The sequence below is a fragment of the Dipodomys ordii genome, unplaced genomic scaffold (assembly GCF_000151885.1).
Source record: "Dipodomys ordii isolate 6190 unplaced genomic scaffold, Dord_2.0 Scaffold2, whole genome shotgun sequence".
Classification (NCBI taxonomy): Eukaryota; Metazoa; Chordata; class Mammalia; order Rodentia; family Heteromyidae; genus Dipodomys; species Dipodomys ordii.
This window is the reverse complement of record NW_012267218.1, coordinates 8,533,502-8,556,200: the sequence shown is the minus strand read 5'-3', so window position 1 is coordinate 8,556,200 and position 22,699 is coordinate 8,533,502. Positions and strand designations below refer to the sequence as shown.

Sequence of the window (22,699 nt, the reverse complement as noted above, 5' to 3'; positions counted from 1 at the left end):
TTTTTCTTTAAGAGCTCAATAGAGTATCATTGAAGTCCACAATTTATCTATTTTTCAGATATAACACTTCAACTCTTTATTTGTAATTTCCAAACCCAAAAAGCTAGCTTGGTACCCAGGCTAAATGTGGTACTATCTATGTGCAAAAGTGGTTCTTTCTATGGCCTTCCCTGATCTCACTCAGAGGTCTGCTTGTCTTCTGCAGGAATCCTACCCGGTGCTGGCCTGCCTAGCCCTGACACGTAAGCCACAGTGTATAGCAGGAACCACTTCTCCAACATCCTTGGCCTTCTGATTTCCAAACCCTTCTAGCTTCTGGGGCCTGCTAAGGCACATGGACTTTTCCTCAAGCTTCTGTTTGTTAGCGAAATGGAAAGCCAGATACGATGAGGGGCACCCATGGCTTGGCTCTTGTCCCAAATCTACTCGGGGGCCAATTCAGCTCCCCCCTCCCCCCCAGCCATCCCATCCCACCGGAGGCCTTAACCCAAATGCTTGAGATTTCCTGTTGAGGTGAGGAAGGATTCACCAAGCACAATGAAGAACACACAGTCCTGCCACCCCTCCATGCTGCCCTGCTCTCCCCAGTCCATGCCCTCCTGGCACAGGCAGCCACCCGATCTTCCTTCCCTTCCTGCTGAGCGCCTTGCCTCAACCTCTCTGGACCACCTCCAGGAGCTCATACTGACCTCTGCTCTCTTCCAAGCATTGTGAGATGTACAGAAATCAGTATTGTTAAACGTGAGGAATCTTTGCTTGTGAGAGACCATGGCTTCCCTCTTCTATTTTGAAACAATGGTTGTGACTTGCTAGGCCCATTTGGTATCATTTCTGATAAGGCTTCCATTTTTGTACCTCTGAGGGGGCTGGGACATCGGCCACAGCCTCTGAAATGGATCCATTTTGACCAATGTCCTTGGGAACAGAGCAAAGAAACAAAGTTGTCATCTTGAAAGATGGAAAGCAAAATAAATGCAGTATTTTTAGGTCCTGGGTGTATGGTCTGCCTCTTACCAAGGGTAGATGGGTAGGAAGATCCAGAATCACTATTTCTAGAACCACCCCTATTGGCTGTCTTTCCCCAGAATATCTGTCCAGTTCTCTGCTTCAGTTCTAGACAGAGGCCAACTCTATATCTACAGCTTCAGTCCCAGGGTGTCCCCACCCCCCGGCCTGTGTCCAGCCGCAACTCAGCATCTCCCCTTGGACGACACAGGCAGCCCTCGTTCCTCCCCACCCCCTGCCTGCTCCCCTGACCACCGGCTGCCCAATCCAGAAACCTGGGGGTGGCAGGGCGATCCCCCACCATCTCCCTCCCTTCCTCAGCCCTCCTTCCACTCAAACCAAGAACCAACCAATCACTTCTGCCTCCTTGACTGCAGCAGCCATTCACCCGCCTCCACCCTACCCCCTTCCCCTCGTGGCAGCCTGAACCAGGTGGATCACGTCCTTCTTAATACCTTTAGAGACTTCTTGCCAAAGGTGGCCTAAAACCCTCCCTGGCAAATGTTGCACCCATTTTGTTACTACTCTGGTAGGGAAGAATCTAGAAACTTTCCAAGTAATAACAGAGCGATCAGAGCCAGCAACAGTGGGAGATCTTTTAAGGGGAGGATGAATGGGTTGTGGGATGTGAGTTAGGAAGGAAGGAAGGAAGGAAGAGAGGGAGGGAGGGAGGGAGGGAAAGAGAGAGGGAGAGAAGAAAGGGAAGGAAGGAAGGAAGGAAGCAAGGAAGAGAGAGGGAGGAAGGAAGGGGGAGAGATGAAAGGAGAGAGGAAGGAAGGGGGAGGAATGAAGGGAAAGAGGAAGGAAGGGGGAGGAATGAAGGGAGAGAGGAAGGGAAAGGAGGGAGGGAGGGAGGAAGAGTAGGGAGGGAGGGAGGGAGGGATTAGTCCTGCTGCCTAATGGCTGCCCTGAGGGACAGCAGCAGTTCATTCCTGCCAACACCGCCATGAACAGTGCCCACACTCTGCTCTTCCTTCACCCACAGATGCGAGGTTGGGTGGAAACGTCAGAGCTAGTTAATCCCACGGGGCTTAGGGGGCCCACAGAAAACATCTTAAGAGTTGAGTAAGGAGATAAACTGCTTTGCTGGATATACAGCCCAGAATGTTCTCGGAGATGAGACGCAAATCCTTTGTGTACTTCTGACAGTGAAGGAATCCAGGCCCTGGCCTGCCTGGGGTGCGGGCTGTGAGGTGGGGCCTGGCTGTGAGGCTTACATGTGTGGCCTGTGGGAACTGCCCCTCCCGTGGTGTCCACGCTGAGGTGCCCTGGGTGTCGGGGGCAGTGCTCTGTTCCCAGGAGGAGCAGAAGTTCAGTGGAAATGGACAAAAGGGAATTTACCAAGTCTTTACGTCTTATGTCATTGGATTCTGTCAATTTTGGGTCAAGAACTGAAAGTGTATATTGTGCTTGATGGTGTGTTCCAACTTCTCAAGAGGAATATGGAGTTGATGCTGGGGGCCCCCTACTGGGACAGTCAACCACTCACTGAGTGAGCAGCCCCGCCCCCCACTCCCCAAGCTAGTCCAGGCCTCAGGCAGGTTCCTGTCTGGTGTCCTGTACTTCAGGGGTTGTGTGGGCTGCCTGGAAGGGAGGGGCTTGCTCAGTTCTTTCCCTTTCCTGCCCCGAAACTCCCTTCTGCCTGGTGCCTGTCTCAGCAATGCCTTTAGGAAGCAACTGAAGACAGGATGACTCATGCAAGCCACAAAAACATCAAGTCTGCAAGGACCCAGCCTCAAGGGAGTACACGGGAGTCTAGGAGAGTTCAAGACGAGAGGCCATTCGCAAGTGAAGAGTGCGACAAGAGCCCTGCCGAAGGTCACAGTCCTGACCCTCAGCCAGGAGCGCGTCCCTTGGGTCAAGTCAACATGTCCCACGGTCTCTGAGTGACCCACAAGCAGGGCACTGCACCACCAGCCTGCGAGGTGGATTCAGGGGTGAAGAGGACCCACTCTCCGCACACAGGCTTTGCACGTGTGTGCCACTGGCGTGGGACAGGTGCTCGGTAAATAGTTCATACATGAATCAGAGGAGAGAGTGGACATGTCAACACAAGTATGGTTTGTGCAGGGGAGGATTCCAATGGTGGAACTCAGCTGAACAACTTACAGCTTAACAAAATGGATACCCGGAAATTGGAAATTATGGTGTGTGTTGGGGTGTCACCGTTGTGGGTAGGAGTTAGACAAATAGAGACAGGAAGGGTGGGTAAATACAGTCATAATATTCAATCTATCTATATGTGTGTGTATATGTACAGTGTGATATATATATATACTTTATATATATATCACATTGTACATATATGTATGTGTATATATATATACAAATATACACATATAGTTCCTAATTCCATTTTCATATATATATATGTATATATATATATATATATATGATTTGGGGGGGATGGGTGGGATGGGGAGAGATAAGGGAGGGGTACCATTGACCAAGATGCTTTGTACTTCTGAACTGACATGTTAAAACGAAGCCCTCTGTATAACTAAAGACAACCAAAACAATTGTTCTAGATAGAAGAGGTAGTTATTAAATAGAAAAGGTAGCCTCTTTTCTTTTCTTTTCCCTTTTTTTTGGGGGGTACGGTCGTGGGGCCTGAACTCTGGGCCTGGGCACTGTCCTTCAGCTCTTCAGCTCAAGGCTAGCACTCTACCATTTGAGCCACAGTGCCACTTCTGGCTTTTTTTTTCTGCTTATGTGGTGCTGAGGAATCGAACCCAGGGCCTCATGTATGCAAGGCAAGTGCTCTACCACTGAGCCACCTTCCCAGCCCATGGTAGCCTCTTATGGTAACAATGGCTTCACTGAGTTTTCCAAAACCAGAAAGCGTCGACTGGCCGAGGGGCACCTGGGCAGGATGTGGGCTCTGGCTGCTTGGGAGGAAGGCGCGGTGGCCAGGCAGGTGCTGGGCACACCTCTGCGGGCATGGTGGCAGGCAGGGCAGCTCTGTGTGCCTGCTACGTGTCACCCCTGCTCCTGTCCACTGTGTACCTGGAGCGCTTGACCTCCCACCAAAATGGCAGGAAGGAGACAGCCCAGGGCTCCAGCTATACCAAAAGGGCCTTTCTACCTCTTAGGGACAAAGTCGGCTCAGGTGACTGGGAAGAGAGAGAGGAGGGCAGGCAGCGGCCATGGTGGGGCGGGGATGCAGGTGAACTTGGGAGGAGAACACAGAGTGGGAGGAGGGACGCCCGCCGGGAAGCCAGCCTGCCCGCAGCGGTCCAGGAAAGATGCTGCTTCCAGCCGCGGGCGCCATGGGAGCGGGCTCCGTGCCGCTGCTGCTTACACTCCAGCTTCAAACCTGGGGGAGTGGCCAGTGTCCCTGGCAGAGGAGCCTCCAGAAAGAGTCTGTTTACCACCCCGCTCTGTCCTTGGCAGAGGCCGTGGTCTGGACACTCAGTCTGGGAGCTTTCCAGACAGTCTGGCCCAAGACACCTGAACCTTCGCTGAGTCCCTCCTCCAGGGCCCCCGAGGGGCAGAGCGGCTGCTGGTCACAGCTGGTCCTGGTGAATTTCAGAAAGGTCCGCCCTGGGGGCGGGGAGACACCATCTCCCCGAGGGCAGCCTGGCCATATTTAGAGAAAGCTCCGGGATGCAGGCAGCATAAATCAGCTCCCCACGCACTGGGAACGAAACCAGGGTGGTGTCTTGGCACACTTTACAAAGAGATGGTTGTCACAGCCAGCAGCTCAACACAGACACACAACAAAAGCGTGGAGCTCAGGCCCCCTCCTGCTGCTCTGAGATGACTGCCTCTTCGCCCTGTGGCTCTGCAGGAGCTCTCACCTCCCCCAGCCCCCACTCCTACCACCTGCACATTGCTGCAGCTTCCTGACCAGTCTCCCCCAAGAGACCCAGAAACACGATCTTCCGGTTTGTCAAACCCTGACAGCTATTCCTGCCACAGGTCCCTTTATATGTCCTCTTCCTTCTGTCTGGAATATTCTCCCCTAGCTTCATGGGGCTGGTTCCCTTTCTTCCTTCGAAGATCAACCAGCTGAGATGGGACTTCCCAGACATGAATGAAGTAGGGCCTTCTCTGTAGGCTCCGTTTTGGCTCTGGACTCTGCCAACTCCTCCCCCTCCCCCTCCAGATCCTCAGGTCCTACCAACATATGGCCAGAAGTAGGTGCTCAGCAGAAGTTTGCTGAGTGGATGGGTGAGTGTGTGGGGTCTAGAACACCTGCAGGGATCACCCACGGATGTTCTCTCTGTTCTAGCTTCCTTTGGTTCTTGAGCAAGAAGTTGGAAGTTTTGTGTTGTGTGGTTTTGTTTTGAGTAGTAACCTTGCTTTGGGGCATGCAGAGCCTCTTCGTTGTTATTTTCTAGTTAACCGGTTGGCATTGATTTACTTCGGAGAGAACCCTCACCGTGATGGTTCTGTGGGCGTTCTTGGAGTCCCTTCTGTCTGTACGGACAGCCTTCCTAGAGGGGCACAAGGGCTTTCTGAACTCTTGTGACTTGAAAGTGCTCAGACCGTGGCTGGACCAGAGTCCGCTCTGAATGCTTTGAGGTAACTCGATACAGGACGGTGGACAGAGGTCTGGCTGCATTTCCTGCCCTCTTATCTTCCCCTGGCTTGTGGCGTTTCTCCACCCAAGCAGTTCCTGTGCGTACCCTCCAGTGCAGGTTCCCCACCCTCCTGAGCCACAGGCTCTGTCCTCTCCTATCTTCTCTGCCTCCTTGAGCCGTCCCCAAGGATCTCAGTGCCACTACTGAAGAAGAGAGCAGAGGCCGCCACCCACAGCCCCAGACTCCTGCCCATGCCAGCTCATTTGCATATTCAAGGCTCATTGGAGAAATGTGGAAGTCATCACCTCTGCTCCTCCCCACAGCAAAGCAGACCTGAAGGGGCTCAGCCCCCCACCACAGGGTCTGCTCCCTGGTTCCCCACCTCCTCTTAACTTTGCTTTCAGCCTGCTACTCAGCCCAGAGCCCATGCCCACCAAAGGGCTTCTGGCCTCCACTCCTTTACCCCAGCCACTCCCTGTGCTGATCCAGCTCCCCTCCACACCTCCACTGCCAGCCTCCTCCTGGAGAATCTTTCTCCCATCTCAGCCCAGCCAGTGCCTCGTCCAGCACACCTTGCTGCTCTCTGACACCTGTGCCATAAATGTTGCATGAAGAAATGTGTGTGGGCCACAGGATGCTCTTTAAATCAACCAGCAAGGCATCTGTGTGAGGGAAGCACTTATCTGACGCCCTTGTGTTGAATGCCCACTCTTCCAAGTGGAAGGGAAATGCAGGGGTCCCTGCGTGGAGCCCAGAAGGCAGATTGATTGGCGTAGCATCTGGGGTGAGGTCAGCCATGGTGGTCACAGTGGAAGAAGGTGACCGCTGTGGGCAGATGCGGCCAGGGACCTGCAGGATGTGCCACTTCCCTGTCGCTCAGTGCTGACTGACTCCCACGTGCCAGTCTCCCTGCTCCCCAGGCCGCCCAGTCGGCATCTCCAGGTACCCGGCCTGACTGGCAGCTGACCTCTCTCTTGCCCTCAAAGCCCTTCTGATGTTTCCTGGGATCATCTCCCAAATCACCACTTGCCACAGAGTCTGTTTCTAGAGAAGCCTAAGGACAGACAAGGACCCAAGTCTGCTAACAAGTAATAAGCTCTTAGGAAACATTGGCCCCGCCCCAGCTCTCCTCCCAGAAAGCTTCCCCTTCCTCACCATCGGTCACCCCGACATTCATTTATGCAAATGCTTGGCGTGCACCTTCCGGCTGAGTCTGGGGACAAAGATGCATAAACAGTCCCTGTCCTCAAACCAGCTGCCTCGTCCTGGATGCAAGTGAGACCTACAAGGTGAATATGGGCTCAGACTAAGAAGCTAGTGCTGTCAGGGGAGGGGGCCCTGTTCTAACCACTGCTGCACATTAGACCCCTCGTCTCTTTCACAGCCTGGTGAGGAGAAGTTCCACACAAGCCCCCCCCCCCCGCCACCTCCTTCCTTCCCACGGCCATGCTATGTCAGATCACCTGGCACCAGACCCCTGTGACTTGGAGAAAGAGCAGAGGCCTTCATTGAATCTAATGATTTGAAAGTTGCTATTAGATATGCTCTATTCTTGCTGTGAGTTATGCTCTTGCTTGCATTTTTCTCTTTCAGTAATCAGTTGCTTTGGACAACTTGAATCAGCACCTAAGATGCACAATTTCAGGACCCCTGCTTTCCAGCACCCTTTCCAGTGGGATTTATCCCTGCTGCCTATGGAAATCATCTAAGCGTTCTTTTTCCCAGAAAGGACTCCTGGGCCGTGTGCTTTAATGGTTTCCTAACTGGCTTTAGTTTGTCACATAAACTGAGGGTAATGACAGAAAATGAAGCAGGTCAGGTAAGAAGCCCCAAGTTCTTTGCACCTGGCGCCAGGCTTCCCGGTGGTATACAGAGGGAACTCAGCCCTTTGCACAAGGCATAGTGGCTCCAGTTTTAAAGCAGCAATGTTCAAGGGACACTCAATCTTGATACTAAGTAAGGCCACAGTTGGTTAAATGAAAGCTGCATATAGCAGATCCGTGAAAATAGATTGAATACTGAGGATCACCATGTGTCAGGCTTCGGGCAGCCTATCCCTCAGAACCCAGAACTAGGAAATTATATATAATCTAACTTGTCAAATAATTATTACTTCAGCTACTCAGGAGACTGAGAAGGAGAGGATTGTAGACCAGCCTGGGAAAAAGTTAGCAAGACCCTATCTAAACTGAATACACATGAGGCCCAGGTAGGAGGATCAAAGTCCAAGGATTATCTGAAAGAGTGTATCTGGGGGAACAGGGGAAGCAGAAAGGGCTGGGGCCTGACTCAAGTGTAAGTGCTTACAGGGCAAATGGAAGTTCCTGAGTCCAAGCCCTAGTAGCACTGACTTCAGTAAACAAATACATAGTTAAAAGGTGAGTTATTAGTAGGAAGGAAAGTGAGAAGTGCAGAGTGTATGCACACATGCGTGGGAACCTGCTAATGAAGGGTGGGGTGGTTCTGACACGTCAGCAAGGCACCCCATGTGGTAACATGCTTGCAAACCCCTCACTTGGGCCTTCACTGAATCTAATGCTTTGAAAGTTGCACTTAGATATGTTCTATTCTTGCTTTGAGTTATGCTCTTGCTTGGGAGGCAGAAGCAGAAAGACTGAGAGCTCAAGGCCAGGATGGGCTACAGAGGGAGACTTGCTCAAAACACAAATAAATAAAATGAAGAGCTAGGGGTGTGGCTCTGTGGTAGAGCCCTTGCCTGCATGCACAAACCCCATTCCAAGTTTCACATAAGAAAAGTAAAGAAAAATCTCAGATGTTTCTCCATCAAGAAATAGCATCTAAGCTGGGTGCTGCTGGCTCATGCCTATAATTCTAGCTACTTGGGAGGCCGGTGGTGGAGACAGGATGAAGGATCATGGCTTAAAGCCAGCCATATAGGAAAGCTCCCGAGACCCTTTTTCAACCATATCTATAAGCAGTGGTACATGCCTGTCATCCTGAGATATATGGTACTAGACCAACAGTCGGTGACATTCCATCTCCACAGAGGGAAGTTGAATATGGTAGCACACAGCTGTAATCCCAGCAACCATTAGGCATAGGCCCAGATGGAAAGTAAGACCCTATCCTAAAAATGAAAGACAGGGCTGGAGACATGGCTCAGTGCCAACCTAGCAAGTACAAGGCCCTGAGTTCACCCCTCCTAGAACTTACCCCCAAAGGAAATGGCGTCTGATTCCCCCCTGCCTGATTATGAGGCAGCTCTGGTCACTTGATTCTAAAAACAGAACACAGTAGCAGTGACACTGTCTACAGCTTCTACCTGCTCAATGCCTCAAGATCTGGCCGCCATGTTGTAAGGAAGCCCAGACCACATGCTGACATGCCATGCAAGGGGTTCAAGTGTCCAGGCCAGCTGGGCATCTAACCAACAGCAAGGGCCAACCACCAGACCTGAGGAGGGAAGAATGTTCTAGTGGAGTCCAGAGGCTGTGAGAGGAGGAACGATTTGGGGGGATAGCTCATTCTACATCCACAGGTGAAATCTATCTATATGAGGTGAAGTAAATTCAAGGTCAGCCTCACGTATCTATAAGGACTAGACTATGCAGAGGCTCTGACCCAGGAAGGACTAGAATATACAGAGACTCTGACCCAGGAAGGATATCGGTGATGGGGAAGAAGGGGAATGTTAGGCAGGAAAAACAGCAGGAAGAATGAAACAGCCTTGAATTAGTTTTCCTTACCAGCTGTGCAGCCTGGAACAAGTAACTTGCTCTCTCTGAACCTGTGGGTTCTTCATAGAAATCGAGGCTAAGACTGCCTTTTATAAAGGAGTGTTTGAGGATTAAATGAGATAAAAAAACAAAACAGAGCTCCTACCAGAGTATAGGCTACTAAATATTGGTTTATTTCTAGAACTTCCACAGTCCTGAGGTTGTTATTCTCTCTTAAAGCGTGGCCCTTGCATGCAGAGGTGAAGCAGGTGACCCTGTTTCTAGTTCCGTCACTGCGGTGTGGCCTTTGGGGAGTCACTTAATCTCTCCTCTGATTTTTTTCCAAGAATAAAATAAACGCAAAAATAAAAATCTGTCTCGGGGCTTTGAACTTCTCAGAGACTGGTTCTGTGAACAGGCAGGCTCCTGACTCTTCTTTGAACTTCTTAGAGACTGGTTCTGTGGACAGGCAGGCTCCTGCCTCTGTTCTGCTAGTTACTTCTGGCCCCATCTGCCCTGGAAGAGCTCACAGAAGGCGTTGTGTGCTGTTCCCAAGGGCTGGTACACAGCTCTTCCCGTGGCCTTGACCATCTGAGTCACCACATCGCTGCCACTTACAAGGCAAGCCCAGGCCTTCCACTCAGGAGGTTGTCATGGGCTTTTCTGGCTGGGCCCCCCCATGTTGCCTTTGCCTGGGATCCCTCCCTCCTACACCGCCTAGAAATAACTGCACCCTGGGGACCACTAGACTGAGACAGCTCTCTCTGGTAAGAAGTGTTTCTTTTCTAATGAAGATCTAAAAGAGTCTACACCTCCCCCTTCAAGAGCCCACTTCAACCCTGGAGTTTTGTAGAGGCAAGAAAGCCGAGGCCTCCTTAGATAACTCACAGTCTGACGGCCGGTGGCAAGACCCATGGCATTCCAGCCTCTGCATGGGGCTCGCTTTGCACGGAATCCTGGAGATCATCTACATACAACAGGCACAGTTATTAGTCCATTTCACAGATTTAGAAACAGAGGCTCCAGGCAGTTCAGGATTCCCTAGCTAATGAGCAGAGAGGTTGGAGGGCAGGAAAGCCAGGTTCTGAGTCAACTTCTTCAGATCCAGACTCTTGAACAACTTTCCAAGGAGTTCTGATGCAAAGTCAAATTTGAGGCCCCTACCTTGAGCCTCCCTACAGCCAGAGGGCAGCCACCGCCAGACTGGCATTACCCTAGCCTGAGGCCCCATGAGTGGGTCCCAGATGGAGCCCAGGAAACCCATGCTCTGGTAGATTTCTTGGTAGAGCACACCCAAAACCCTCCAAACAAATGCAATCACAAAAGCCAACTTTGAGAACCACTTTGCCATTGCCAGAGCAGGCCCAGGACTTTCAGGGTTAAAAGCAGGAGAGTTCTGAGCAAATCAGGTGCTGTCTGGATAATGGGGGGACATCTACCGGACAATGTGGAGGACACTCAGCTATTCCTGCAAAGGCTTCTGATTAATGTTCCTACGAGGAGATCTTGCAGGTCTGCACAAATAGACTTTTCTCTCTCCTTTCTTCCTTTCTCTATTTCCAGCACATGTGTGGAAGCCAGAACTCCAAAGGATCAGTGGTCCTTCAACAGATCTCCTGCCTGATCCAAGGTCCTTATTATGAGCCCCTGCCACAGAAGCTCTCCATCTCCCATGCCGGCCAGCCTCTCCCTGCTGCCAGGCCTATCCCAGGTCTCCCAGGGAATTCTCTTGCTCCTTTCCCAGGACTTCCTCTCCACCCCCTTCCTGTCTGGTAGACAAAGACATGATCACAAACCCAAACCAGAACGATCCATCTAAGATATAGGCCTCCCATTACAGACTTCCTCAACCAGCAATTACAAGCAGGGAACTTAACCATGTAGAAGGCAACGCTGAGGCTGTTTCCAGATAATGAAACACTTCTGGACTTGAATGAGCAGGGGTATACTTCATCCCTGCCGGGATTGAGTATCTCGTCCCCAACTGCACCTTTCAAGGCCCCAAGTCTGGCCAGCATCATGGGCTGCTTTTGAGCAGAAGGCTGTTCACAGAACGATTAGCAAGGATGGGTACCTGCCCATCATTTGCTCACATTTGAGATTTATCAAGTCAACCCTGTTGGGTGGCCGGAATCTGGAAACCTAGTTTTTAAAATAACCTCACTTCTTCCATGACTGATCTAAAGATGAACACGAGACCCAAGTTGGTCCAATGAAAGTCAGCCCTGGGCTTTTTCTTGCAGTGGGGGAGGGGGCTCTATTGGTGGCACAGGGTCCTGGACCCTGGGGCCACAGGATTTGCATCAATATGAGAGAAAAGCAACCAGGAGAAAGCAGAAGCGATAGTGAGAGAAAAGTTGAAACAAAGACAGAGGGAAAATATCCGAAACCTAAACCATCATCACTTGTAGATCTAGTAGATCTACTACTAGGGAATCCTGATGCATGAGCCAAAAAACGTACATTCCCTCCCCTCTCTGTTACTCATAACTAAAAAGTCCTGTAACACTGTCCAACCACACCTCCCCCAGCAATATTCCATCTCCCCACAAGGTCACATGTTTTGGCCGGTTCCATATCTGTGGGCCCTAGCCTGGCTTCAGGCCTCATGGGTACTCCGGGAGATGAACAGCCTCAAGAGACCCCCCCCCACATTCCCTCTGGCAGTTCAAACCCAATGCACTCCCTATATTGTCTCTGAATCAGACCACGCAAGAGCTTGTCCTTCTTTGCTTACCATCTCGGGCTTTAGCACTATCCGTTTAAGTTTCCTAAAGCCCAGGTTCTGCTCCTGCAGTCTCATGAAGAACTCAAACACTGAAGCTACAGTGGAGACATCAAATGTTCCCCCACAGATCCACTGGGTTGAAGGCCTGGCCCCCAGCCTGCCATACTGTAGGGTGGAGCTTTTAAGGAGTAGGGCCTCATGGAAGAAAGGAAGGTCATTGGTAATCTGTCCTCATTTCTTGGCTTCCTTGCTGCCATGAGGTGAATAGGTCTCCTTTACCATGCGCTCCTGCCATGATGTACTGCTCTGCCACAGCCCCAAGACAGAAGGGCTACGTAACTGTGAACTGAAGCCTCAGAAACAGGGAGCCAAAAATCAGCCTTTTCCCTTATTAAGTTGATTATCTCAGGAATTTTGTTACAGAAAACTAACACAAAGCCTGTGACTAAAAAAAGAATGAATACACTCCTTTTGATTCTTTTTCAAACCCTCAGTATGGTGCTATTATGGCCTACTACAGGTCACCACTTGCTTCTCTTCTCTTCTAACAAAAAGAGGAGGGAAGAGTAGGACCTTCTACAAAAGGCTACAATGTAAAAACATTGACTTGCTTTCATTGTATTTATTTTTCTGGTCACCTTCTATCCATATCACTGGTTTTTCATTCATAAAACTAAGACAACCCCCTTATTGAGCACAGTGAACCCCAACATGGGTTCCACAGACTCATACCTCCAAGCCTCTGTCCATGCTCTTCCCTCTACCTAGATGCACATTTCCCATAACCTCCTTAAACAAGCCCATTATTTCTTAAAATCCAAGGCCAATGTTACAGCCACTGGGGCTGTCTTTTGCCCTAATGACTCCAGAGTTTCTGTGTTCTTTCTGTGGTTTGCTGACAGGATGGCCTTCCCTGTGGGCCTGAGTGGTCCCAGAACCAAAACAGGCCTTTACCCTTCTGTGAGGCACAGAAGCTCAGTCAGAGCAAGAGGAATGGGGCGCCCTAACTGAGGGATGTGGATCTATTACATCACAGCACCCAGATGGCGAGCTCGGGACCCAGAGAGTGGGAGGGAGGACTTCCCAGGAAGGGAAGACTGTAAACTCCCAGGACAGGGAAATCACTGAGGCCATGCCCTGGAGCACAGGTCCTGGGACTCCAGTGAACACACTGAAAAAGAAGGCTCCCACAGAGGCCTGGGGCAGAGGGCCACAGAGTCCTTGGTTCTCCACATGACTCTGCATTCAAATCACCTCAGAGTTTATCCTAACAATCCCTGAGCCCACCTCAAAGACTCTGCCTCTGTCTGTGTGGGTTTGAAGTAGGTCAGGAACTCTGTACTTTAAAGCCCAGGATTCAGGCAATGCTGAGACAGGTCATTTGAGGGCCACACTTTGAGAAGCCCAGTTCCACACATTGTCAGGAAAGGGCAGAGACTGGTAAGGTCCTGACAGATAAAAGGCAGAAATTCACACCAACTGCAAAGCTGTCCTAGAACATCAGCAATCACCGACAAAGTACCTAGAGTCACAGAGAGCAAGCCTCATCAAGGTTATTTAAAATATGCCCCCAAATTATTCAGTTGTGACGTGTTTAATGAGGTAGATAGAGACATGATCACGGGCCTCTGTAGACTGAAACTGGAGTGATCTATCTAAAACACAGAACCTTCTTTGAGAGGCCTCATAACCAGCAATTGTAAGTAGGAACTCAACAGTGCAGAGGTCAGAACTGAGGCCATTTCTGGCTAAAGAGCTATTCCTTTGTCTGAGTGACCAGACAACCAAATTGTTCCAAGATGTGGTCACCCCGAAGTTTAAGCACAATTAGGAGCAAATGACTGAAAGGGTCTCTGACCTCGGCTCTTAGAGCTTCACCTTTGGCTCTACCCTGTCCCCTCAAAAATGAATTTAAAAACAAGAACGGCATGGTTAGGTGGGGGAAGTATCTAAGACAGTACCCAGCAGTGGCCCCCTATAAAGATCTGGCCTTCAGAACAATCCAGGCTTGGTCACTTATCAAACAGAGATTGACTTTTATCCGATTAACCGATGGGGAAACATCCTTCTCCATCTCGAAGGAGCATTCTGGAGGAACGGCGTTTTGCAGACTGCAGGGAAAAGTTGGGCCTTGGCTTGCCTCCCGCTCGGCCAGTGGAAAATTACAAAGGAGGCAGGGCTGCCCTGAGCCTTGTTCACCCACCCTTCCTGGGCCCAGGAAAACATACAGAATATCCCAGGAAAAAAAAGAAAGAGAGAAAGAAAAAATGTAAAAAGCACCAGCTGAGCCTTTACCTACCTGGTGCGGAGAGGAGTCTGGGAGGCGGTGGGGGCGGGGGCGGTGGGGGCAGCGGGGGCGGGGGCCGGCACTGGCAGATGTGCTGGCAGCTGTCAGTCACCTTGACGCAGGACCTCTGGGGCTCACCGTGTGTCACCTGCAGACACGGGCACAAGCAAGAGACCATAAGGCAACTGGAGGCTGAAAGGGGCCCATCTGGTCCCTGCCAGGCTGGAACTTGGAACTCTTCCCCAAGTCCAAGGCAGGTAGAATAGACCCCAAAAAAGTCCAAGAGGTTAGAAGCCTGGCCTGGCAGGATGGAGACCAAAGTTTTATTCCCAGTTCTGCCAGGGACTTGTGATGGGACCTTGAGCAGTCAACCTGGATATCTGAGAGATGAACTAGACCTTGAGTACTACTCTGAAGAACTTCCCCATGGTACAGATCACTCCGTCAGAAGTGGCTGCCGAAGAGTGTCTCATCTAGACAGTGGCACTGTGCTAACATAAGTCCTCAGTCACCTAAGCACAACCAGCTTTCCATCTTAAAGTCAAGCCTCTGCCATCTCTCCAGCCACAGCTCCCATGGCCTTTTGGTATCTACTCTGGGGTGAGGCCACCCCATCTTAGGAAGAACCTTACCTGGCCAGGCTTCTGCCCAACAAACCATTTGTAACTCTACACTGCCCTCCCTCCCAAGATCTCCTAAATGGTTCCCCACTACTCAGGCTTCAGACCCTGTGCCATGTGACCCTGGACAGCCTCTTACCTCGGCCTTTTCCCCTGTGTTCCCATCCTCTGCCCTACTCTCAGCCTCCTGCCGGCCCCTGGCCTTTGCACATGCTGTAACTTAGGCTGCAGTGTTTTCCCACTACTGCCTGCTTCTTTACATATGACTTAGCCTGGCTGTCAAGCTCAGAGAAGCCTCTCACCTTCTTGACCAGGTTGAGTCGCCTCATAGGCTCCCTAGTACCAGGTTCCCTCTCTGCGACTGCAGGCTCAGGGAAGGCAGGGCCAAGCTTTGAACTCCCTCTTGTTATTATAAACCAGCACCCAAGGAAAGCCTAGTATTCTGGAGAATGGATGGATGGATGGATGACTCTCAAAGACTGAACCAAAACTCATCCTCCTGCATCTTGGCCCAGTGACTCGCAGCACAAGGCATCAGTTAGGAGTTCCCAACCCTGGAACCTCCATCCCCACCCAGGCAGCTTGGACAAATTCCCCTACCTGAGTTAGACTTTCACAAAGGCTTGGGGTACCACTGTGGCTTCCAGGTTAAATGGAGGCAGAGCCCATGGATGCCCCTCTCCTTTGTGATGGACTATCACTATACACAGAGGACCATAAAGTCAAGAGTCCAGGGATTTGTGCCAGTTGCAGGTTGCAGGGAATAAGCTGACTCTAAGGCCAGGAGGGGAGAGCTGATGGCCCTTCAGCGATGGGCCTGGCTAGTCACCAGAATGAGTGACAGAACCCAATGTCCCTACATGCTGATATCCTCAGCCTGTCCCTTGCAGGCAGAGAGACTGGGTACGCCTACTGTACTTGGGGGAGATGAGCCACCTGGGTGGCAATGGTAGGTAGACTGATTTACAGCCTCACCCGCATAGCTAAGAGGCCAGCAACCTCCCACCTGGCACCTTTTAGTGTTTTTTAAAGGACCATTGATTGCCTTTCTGCCTTGCCTCCCACTGGAAAGAGCACATCTTCCAACAGCGAGCCTTTGTGCTCAATTATGGTACCAAGATGATTAGCTCCTTACCTCTGAGGGGGGTTGAGTTCCTACTGTCAGGCCTGCCCCCACCCCCATCACCACCTTCCAAGACCCTGAGGTCAATGGAGAGCTGCATGCTTCCAAGGGCTGGCCTCTCAGCTGCTTCCCACCCCAGCTACCACGTGTTTGAGCTTTGAGCTATGCCACAGCCAAAGCAAGGGCTTTCCCAGGCTCCAAGGGACCCTCTATGCAATAGTTCAAACTTGAACTCTTATGTGTTTGTGTAACCTGGGCCGACACAATGACCCATTTCTGGGAGCAGAAGGACACAGATGTATAAGGGTGTTTAATAGGATGAAATGACAGGAAGGAAGATTGGGGCTGAGTTTTAGGGCTGAGGGAGAAGGATGTGAGGGAACACACTGCATTCTTAAACACCAATGGCTTCCTGTCTTTGGTGTATGGAGGCCCCACTGAGATGGAAGCAGGAAGAACTAACCACCTGTCCTCACAGAACAAAACAAATCTAGGCTGGCCGTCCTTCTGTCTGAGGGCTGGGTCCAGTCCAAGTCAAGGGGCCCCTCTTGGAGTTTCCCAATTGTTCTATTGCAGCACAAATCTACAACTAACCCCTTTTCTGCCAGCCAGCCTCTACTCATCCTTTGAAGTCCTCTCTGTCATAACCACTTGGGACTAAAGCCGTCTTGAACTTCACAGCCCCCAATGTGGACCCCAGCCTACCACTGCTTTTTTACCTCAAACATTTTCTTTTTGGAAATTCCCCTGCTGTCTAGACTGTGTCTCTCCACACTAAGCATGTATGCAATGGTAGGTGAGCCCGTTTCTTTCTCCTAATGGGTGACACACAAAGCCCTGCTGGATGTCAATCATGAGCACATCTTTCCATGAACATGAGGGAAAGGGGAAGATTAGCAGCCACACAACCAGTGGGAGGAAGGCTCAGCCAGTCTAAGGAATGTGCCCAGAACCCATTGCTCAATGAATACTCAACAAAGAGGTGTGTGGGGATCTGCCCACTGTGGGGTTCTGCTGGCTTGTGGTAGTAGATTTAGAGGAAGACTTGGGTGGTTGGAAAAGCATATCTGGGCATCTGGCTTCATGGGTTTCTAACTTGGGAAGTCTTACAAGCAAAAGGAATTAAAAACAAGATGTCCTAAAGGCAAAAAGAGCCACTTGCTCGTGGCTGAACTTTAGAAAGATCAAGAGGCCCAGTTAGGCCTTTAACCTGTGACCTCCTCCCTTCCCTGCCAGAATGGAAGCTACTATGATTACCTGCTGGGACCATTTCTTCTAATCACCCTCACCTGCTTTACTACCCGCCCACAGTTCTACCAGGAACCAGAATCCTGCCAACTCTGTGTCTACAGAGTGGGCTGAGACATAGGGAGGTTCTACAGCCAGACACCGGGTTTTGTGGTCTGGGGAACACATTGCTTCATGGCATCGATCCCCCTGCCCCATGCATCACCTCAGTTTTGGATGATCAGTGTAGCCTTCAGGTCAAACAGGTTCTGAATCCACCCACTTCTCTTGATCTCCTGTTGCTGCCCACACACATCAGGCCCTCATCAGCTCTCATTGGGTGGAACTTGCCTCTTGTCCAGGTTTCCAGATAAAAGACAGGATGTCCTGATGTATACTTCTTTTAAAAAAAGACCCTGTGCCAGACACGGTAGCTCACACCTGTATAATCCTAGCTTTTCAGGAGACAGATCTGAGGACTGCAGTTTGAAGCCAGCTTGGGCAGGAAAGTCCAAGAGACTATCTCTAATTAATCAACCAAAAGCTGGAAGTGAGCCAGGTGCTGGTGGCTCACGCCTGTAATCCTAGCTCCTCAGGAGGCTGATATCTGAGAATTGAGGTTCAAAGCCAGACCAGGTAAGGAAGTCTGTGAGACTCTTATCTCTAAGAAACCACCAGAAAACCAGAGGTGGAGCTGTGGCTCAAACTGGTAAAGTGCTAGGCTTGAGTGAAAAAGCTTAGGGACAGCACCCAGTCCCTGAGTTCAAGATCCACAACTGACAAGAAAAATAAAAGCTGGAGTGGGCTCAAGTGGTAGAGCACCAGCCTTGAGTAAAATAGCTAAAGATCAGAAGCCAGGCCCTGAGCTCAAGCCCTAGTACTTTGGGGGGGAAACAAACAAACCAGCCCATGGTTTATTTGAAATTTCAGTTTAACTGCAAATCTTGTAATCAATCCTACTTGCACCTTACCACAACCCCTCCCCCAGTTCATCCTCTGTGCTGGAGCTGGGCTGTGTCTAAAAAGCCAATTGGATCTAGTGCTGTCTCTTATTGCACCCCTTTGCATCCTGATCTGCCTTCATGTCTCTGCTGCAATACCACATCTTCAACAGGCGAACATGGAAGCTATTTGCTCCCCTGAGCCCTTGCCTGCAATTCCTGGTCCAATCACCTCCCAAGGCCACCCTACCAAGAGAGGGCAGGGACCACTGAGCCACGTGTCCTTAACACAGAGCCTGGTATACAGGAGATGCCCAATAAATGCTGCTGACTGATCCCAGCTATGGCAACCTATGGCATTGGATCGGGGATAGCTCCTGTGGCAGCACACAGAGGCCCATCAGGCCAGATCTGAGCCTGTCTCCTGGCACTTGCTTTGGACAAGCAACCACAAAGACGATGGCTTCTGGCATCCTTTATGGAGAGAGGCCAGCACCACAGTAACTTGATGAGACACACTCCTGTCACACCTAATAAATTCGCCAGCCTGTCATCCTCTTCTCTTGCAAGACGAAAAAAGAATCGACTGAAGTGAACTTAAAAGAACCCTAAATCACAAAAGTGCAAAATCTCAACCGTAGACTCATGCAAGTAGAAAGGGGAGAGGCTAAGGAATGCCCCCACCAGCCCTCAAGCAATTTAAGTCATCTGACTTTAATGATTTAACTTTCTTATCACCTTGCAGCAGCCAGAGGCTACCACTGGCTTCAAGGGAGGAGCCTGGTGCGTTGGGAACCCAGGGTCTTTGGCTTCATCAACCACTCAGTTAATCATAAGACTTGGTGTCTGTCCCATCTCCCCAATGTTCACCCCCTGGGGGGAGTCTTCTAGGGAAAGAAATGCTTCTGGAAGCCCAGACAACTCTAAGCTCATTCTCTAGTTGAGAAATTCCTATGACGTGACAGATTTATTTTCTCCACTTAAAGAGAACTCCATGGCCTCCTGCGTCTCCATGTTTTTCTTTGCTCTCCTACGTTTCCCTGGACTCAGCTCTTCTGCTTAAAAACCAGATCCATTCATTCCAAAACTCCTTTTCTCTTGGTTTCTCTGTCCTTATCATTTGTAAATTAATTTCTCCAGACCTCAAGCCAAGAGTTTGTCCATTCTATTTATCTGGAGGATTCTTTACTAATTGGTTTTCATGAAAATTGATTTGTATTGAGTCAGATGATTTAAAACACACATACACACTCCCACACACGCGCGCACACACCACTTGCTTGTGCAAGTATTGCCTGGCTGAAGGACTCTAATAAAACTGAGCTGCTTTGCAGAAAGGAGGATTTGGGGCTGGGGTAGGACACGTGGCTCAAGACTGACAGGCCTCACCAGCTGCCTCTCCATCCTAGCTGTAAAGTCTTCCAGAAGAGCGAGAAGTATAAACACATCGGATTCAAAGGCAAAGTAAATCTCACATCTGAGGTTCAGCTAAAAGTTTGAACAAGAGAAACCCGTCCCAAACCACCCAAGTGTTTAGCAGTGACAAAATCCTCCATCCTAAGCGCACACAGCTGAGTCTAATAACCGCTCTTTCACACATTAAACAAAGCTGTCAATTCTGAGAGGAAAACAATTGTGCAACAGAGGTAAGCTACAGAAGAGAGAAGAAGATGGGGCCTGAGCAGGGGGTTGGGGTGCGCATTAGCTCAGAGCATCCAGTTCTGTGTGTGTGTGTAGTGCGGGGGGGGGGGGCGTGCCAAGGCTACCATCCCAATAGGACTGACCTTGTCTGTGCCAGTGGGGCAGCTCATGGACCATAGCAATGTTACCCCATCCCTTCTTTGATCTGTCACCCCAACTCAGGCCAACCATCCAAAGAGTTCCTAACCCCCCAAGTGCCACCAGGAGAAGATGAAACTGCAACTACTACTGAGCGGGTCCTTCAAAACCCCAAACAGAAAGCCTCCAACCACTTCCAAAATGCCAGACCATACTGTGGTCAGCAGACCTGGAAGGCCCGTTTGCAGAGAGGAATCTTAGCAACAGTATTTACTTTAGTGCAGGCCCTAAGTAATCTTTAGCTCACCAAATACCTACATTAATGCCAGATGCCGGTGACTCATGCCTGTAATCCTAGCTACTCAGGAGGCTGAGAGCTGAGGATCACAGGTTTGAAGCCATCTCCCAGGCAGATAAATCCAAGAAACTCCTGTCTCCAGTTAGACATCAAAAATGCCAGAAGTGGAGCTGTGGCTCAAGTGGTAGAGCACCAGCATTGCGAGAAAAAGCTAAGCAAGAGTGCCAGGTACTCAATTCAAGCCCCAATACTGGCACAAACCCAAACAAACTAAAGAATCCAACCACCAAAATCACCTACAGTTGCCCAGATAGGAGGAGAAATCAAGGCTCAGAAAGATCAAATATGAGCTGGTGCTTAAAATCCAGAGCTCTCCACTGTACCACTGACTGGGTACCTTTGGGACAATACCAGGGACCACAGCATCTAGCGAATCCTCTCTCTCTGACCAAGGAACGCTAGCAGGAGGCTGGCTGCCTGATCTCTGCCAGGAAGCTGGGGGAGGAGAATGAGGGCTTCCACCTCATTCCTGATAGATGGGTGGGTCTTTAAAACCCATCAGAGCTTCCCCAGCAATTGGAGCCACAGGAAACCAACTCCTGCATGGAAAGCACTTTGGAGAAGCTAACAGAAAGTTTCAATGAGTGTTCTGGTTAGGAAATAAAGCACATTTTCTTTCTTTCTTTTTTAATTTTGTTTTCGTAAATGTTAACATCAAAAGGTAATGTCAAGCTGGGTGCCAGTGGCTTATGTCTGTAATTCTAGCTACTCAAGAGATTGGAGGATCATGGTTTGAAGCTAGCCTGGGAAGAGAAGTCCATGAGACTTTTTTTTTTGGGGGGGGAGGGGGGTCTGGTGGTGGGGCCTGAACTCTGGGCCTGGGCGCTGTTCCTCAGCTCTTCAGCTCAAGGCTAGAGCTCTACCACTTGAGCCACAGTGCCACTTCCGGCTTTTTTCTTTTTGCTTATGTGGTGCTGAGGAATCGAACCCAGGGCCTCAGGCATGCAAGGCAAGCGCTCTACCACTGAGCCAACTTCCCAGCCCATCCATGAGACTTTTATCTCCAATTAACTACCCAAAACAGAATTGCTAAAAGTGGAGCTGTAGCTCAAGTGGTAGAGCACCAGCGTTGAGTGAAAAGCTAAGAGAGAGAGAGAGAGAGAGAGTGCACTGGCCCTGAGTTCAAGGCCTAGTACTGGTAGAGTAATACTAATTATTATAATAATTATTATTAATAATAATAATGTCTAACCTCCTTTCTATGCCAAGGTCCTGGCCTGCAGGCTCTTAGGCCACAAATGAAGCCTCCTTCCAAGTTTCTCACCTTTTTCTGAACCAGTGTATTTCCGGACCATACTAGTTTTTCTTTTCCTAAACTCTCCCTTGGACCAATTAGTGGGGATGGCTGTCGGCGGCCAGAGTCTAACGTGACCTTCTCCCCCCTCCCCTCCCCAGGCTTCCAGCCCTCCGCAGCCTGCTCACCTGCATGAAGCCCCAGAGCGGGTGGAGGGCGCAGCGCAGCAGCAAGGAGGGCCAGCAGCTGCCGCGACGCAGCACCAGGTCCCGGAGGAGCATCTCGCCCGGCGGCGCCCACGGGTGGGGCGAACTGTCAGGGAAGCAAGCTCAGGTCAGGCGGCCAGGCGCGGGCACCACTGCGGCCCGCGCACCGCACCGGCACGCGTCCCGGTCCGGAGCCAGCGGGTTCGCCCGCACTCTGGACACCTTAAGGCAAACCCGCAACCGTCCCCGGAGCTGGCACACCCTTGCTGAGGCTCCGTGCATTCCAGAAGTCACGATCACTCCCGGCGCACACCCCCAGAGGACTGCGTGCACACTTCGAGCCCATGCACACCTCCGGAAACAGCCCGGCACACTTAGAGAGCCCTGTGCAGTTCCCGGAAGGCCATACTCAACTCACTCGAAAGCCGGCGGGAGCCGCTCGCGGCGCGCACACCCACGGCAACGGCCGTGCGCACCCACGGGCCCCCATTCACACTCACCTACTCCTGCCCGCACACTCGGGGCCCTGCACGCACACACCACGAGACCGCTCACTGCGTGCGCTCCGAGCGGTCCCTCTGGCCTCACTGCGCACCCCTCACGACACCGGTGCCTCCGTGCGCACCCCTCTCCTCTCCCCCCGCCCCCCGCCAGGCCCCAATCTCCGCCTCGGGGCGAGGGTTCCCATCTCCGCCCGCACCCCTCCGAGGCTCCCCGCAACCTTGCCTGGAGGCAGCCCCAAGCGACGCTCGCCGCGGGGAGGGGAGGTCAGCGCTGCCCCCACCGCAGCGGCTCTGCTGGCCAGCCACCGGACGGCCCCCATTTAAAGCCAGCCGCCTCCCCAGTACCCCCGCCCTCTAGGCGGGGCCTCGGTCCTCACCCTGGCGGCTGCGCGGGCGCCTGGGGGCTTCACATGCCGAGGAGCAGCGCTGGGCACTGGAGCAAAAGTTTGCGCGCCGCTTGGGCCTCCAGGGCGGCTGCGCCGGGG

General features: G+C 51.2%; 1 protein-coding gene across 1 annotated transcript in view; it reads right to left on the bottom strand.

The window, feature by feature from the left end:
- The window catches only part of Prima1 (proline rich membrane anchor 1), a 44,847-nt gene extending 22,240 nt beyond the window's left edge, over positions 1-22,607 (bottom strand). Inside the window, exons 1-3 of the mRNA XM_013014706.1 lie at positions 22,592-22,607; positions 21,694-21,817; positions 14,236-14,371 (exon numbers count right to left, since the gene is read on the bottom strand). Of these exons, the coding sequence (XP_012870160.1) occupies positions 14,236-14,371; positions 21,694-21,786 (229 nt within the window). The 5' untranslated portion in view covers positions 21,787-21,817; positions 22,592-22,607. The remainder of the gene's footprint in view (positions 1-14,235; positions 14,372-21,693; positions 21,818-22,591) is intronic.
- Positions 22,608-22,699: the final 92 nt, after the last annotated feature.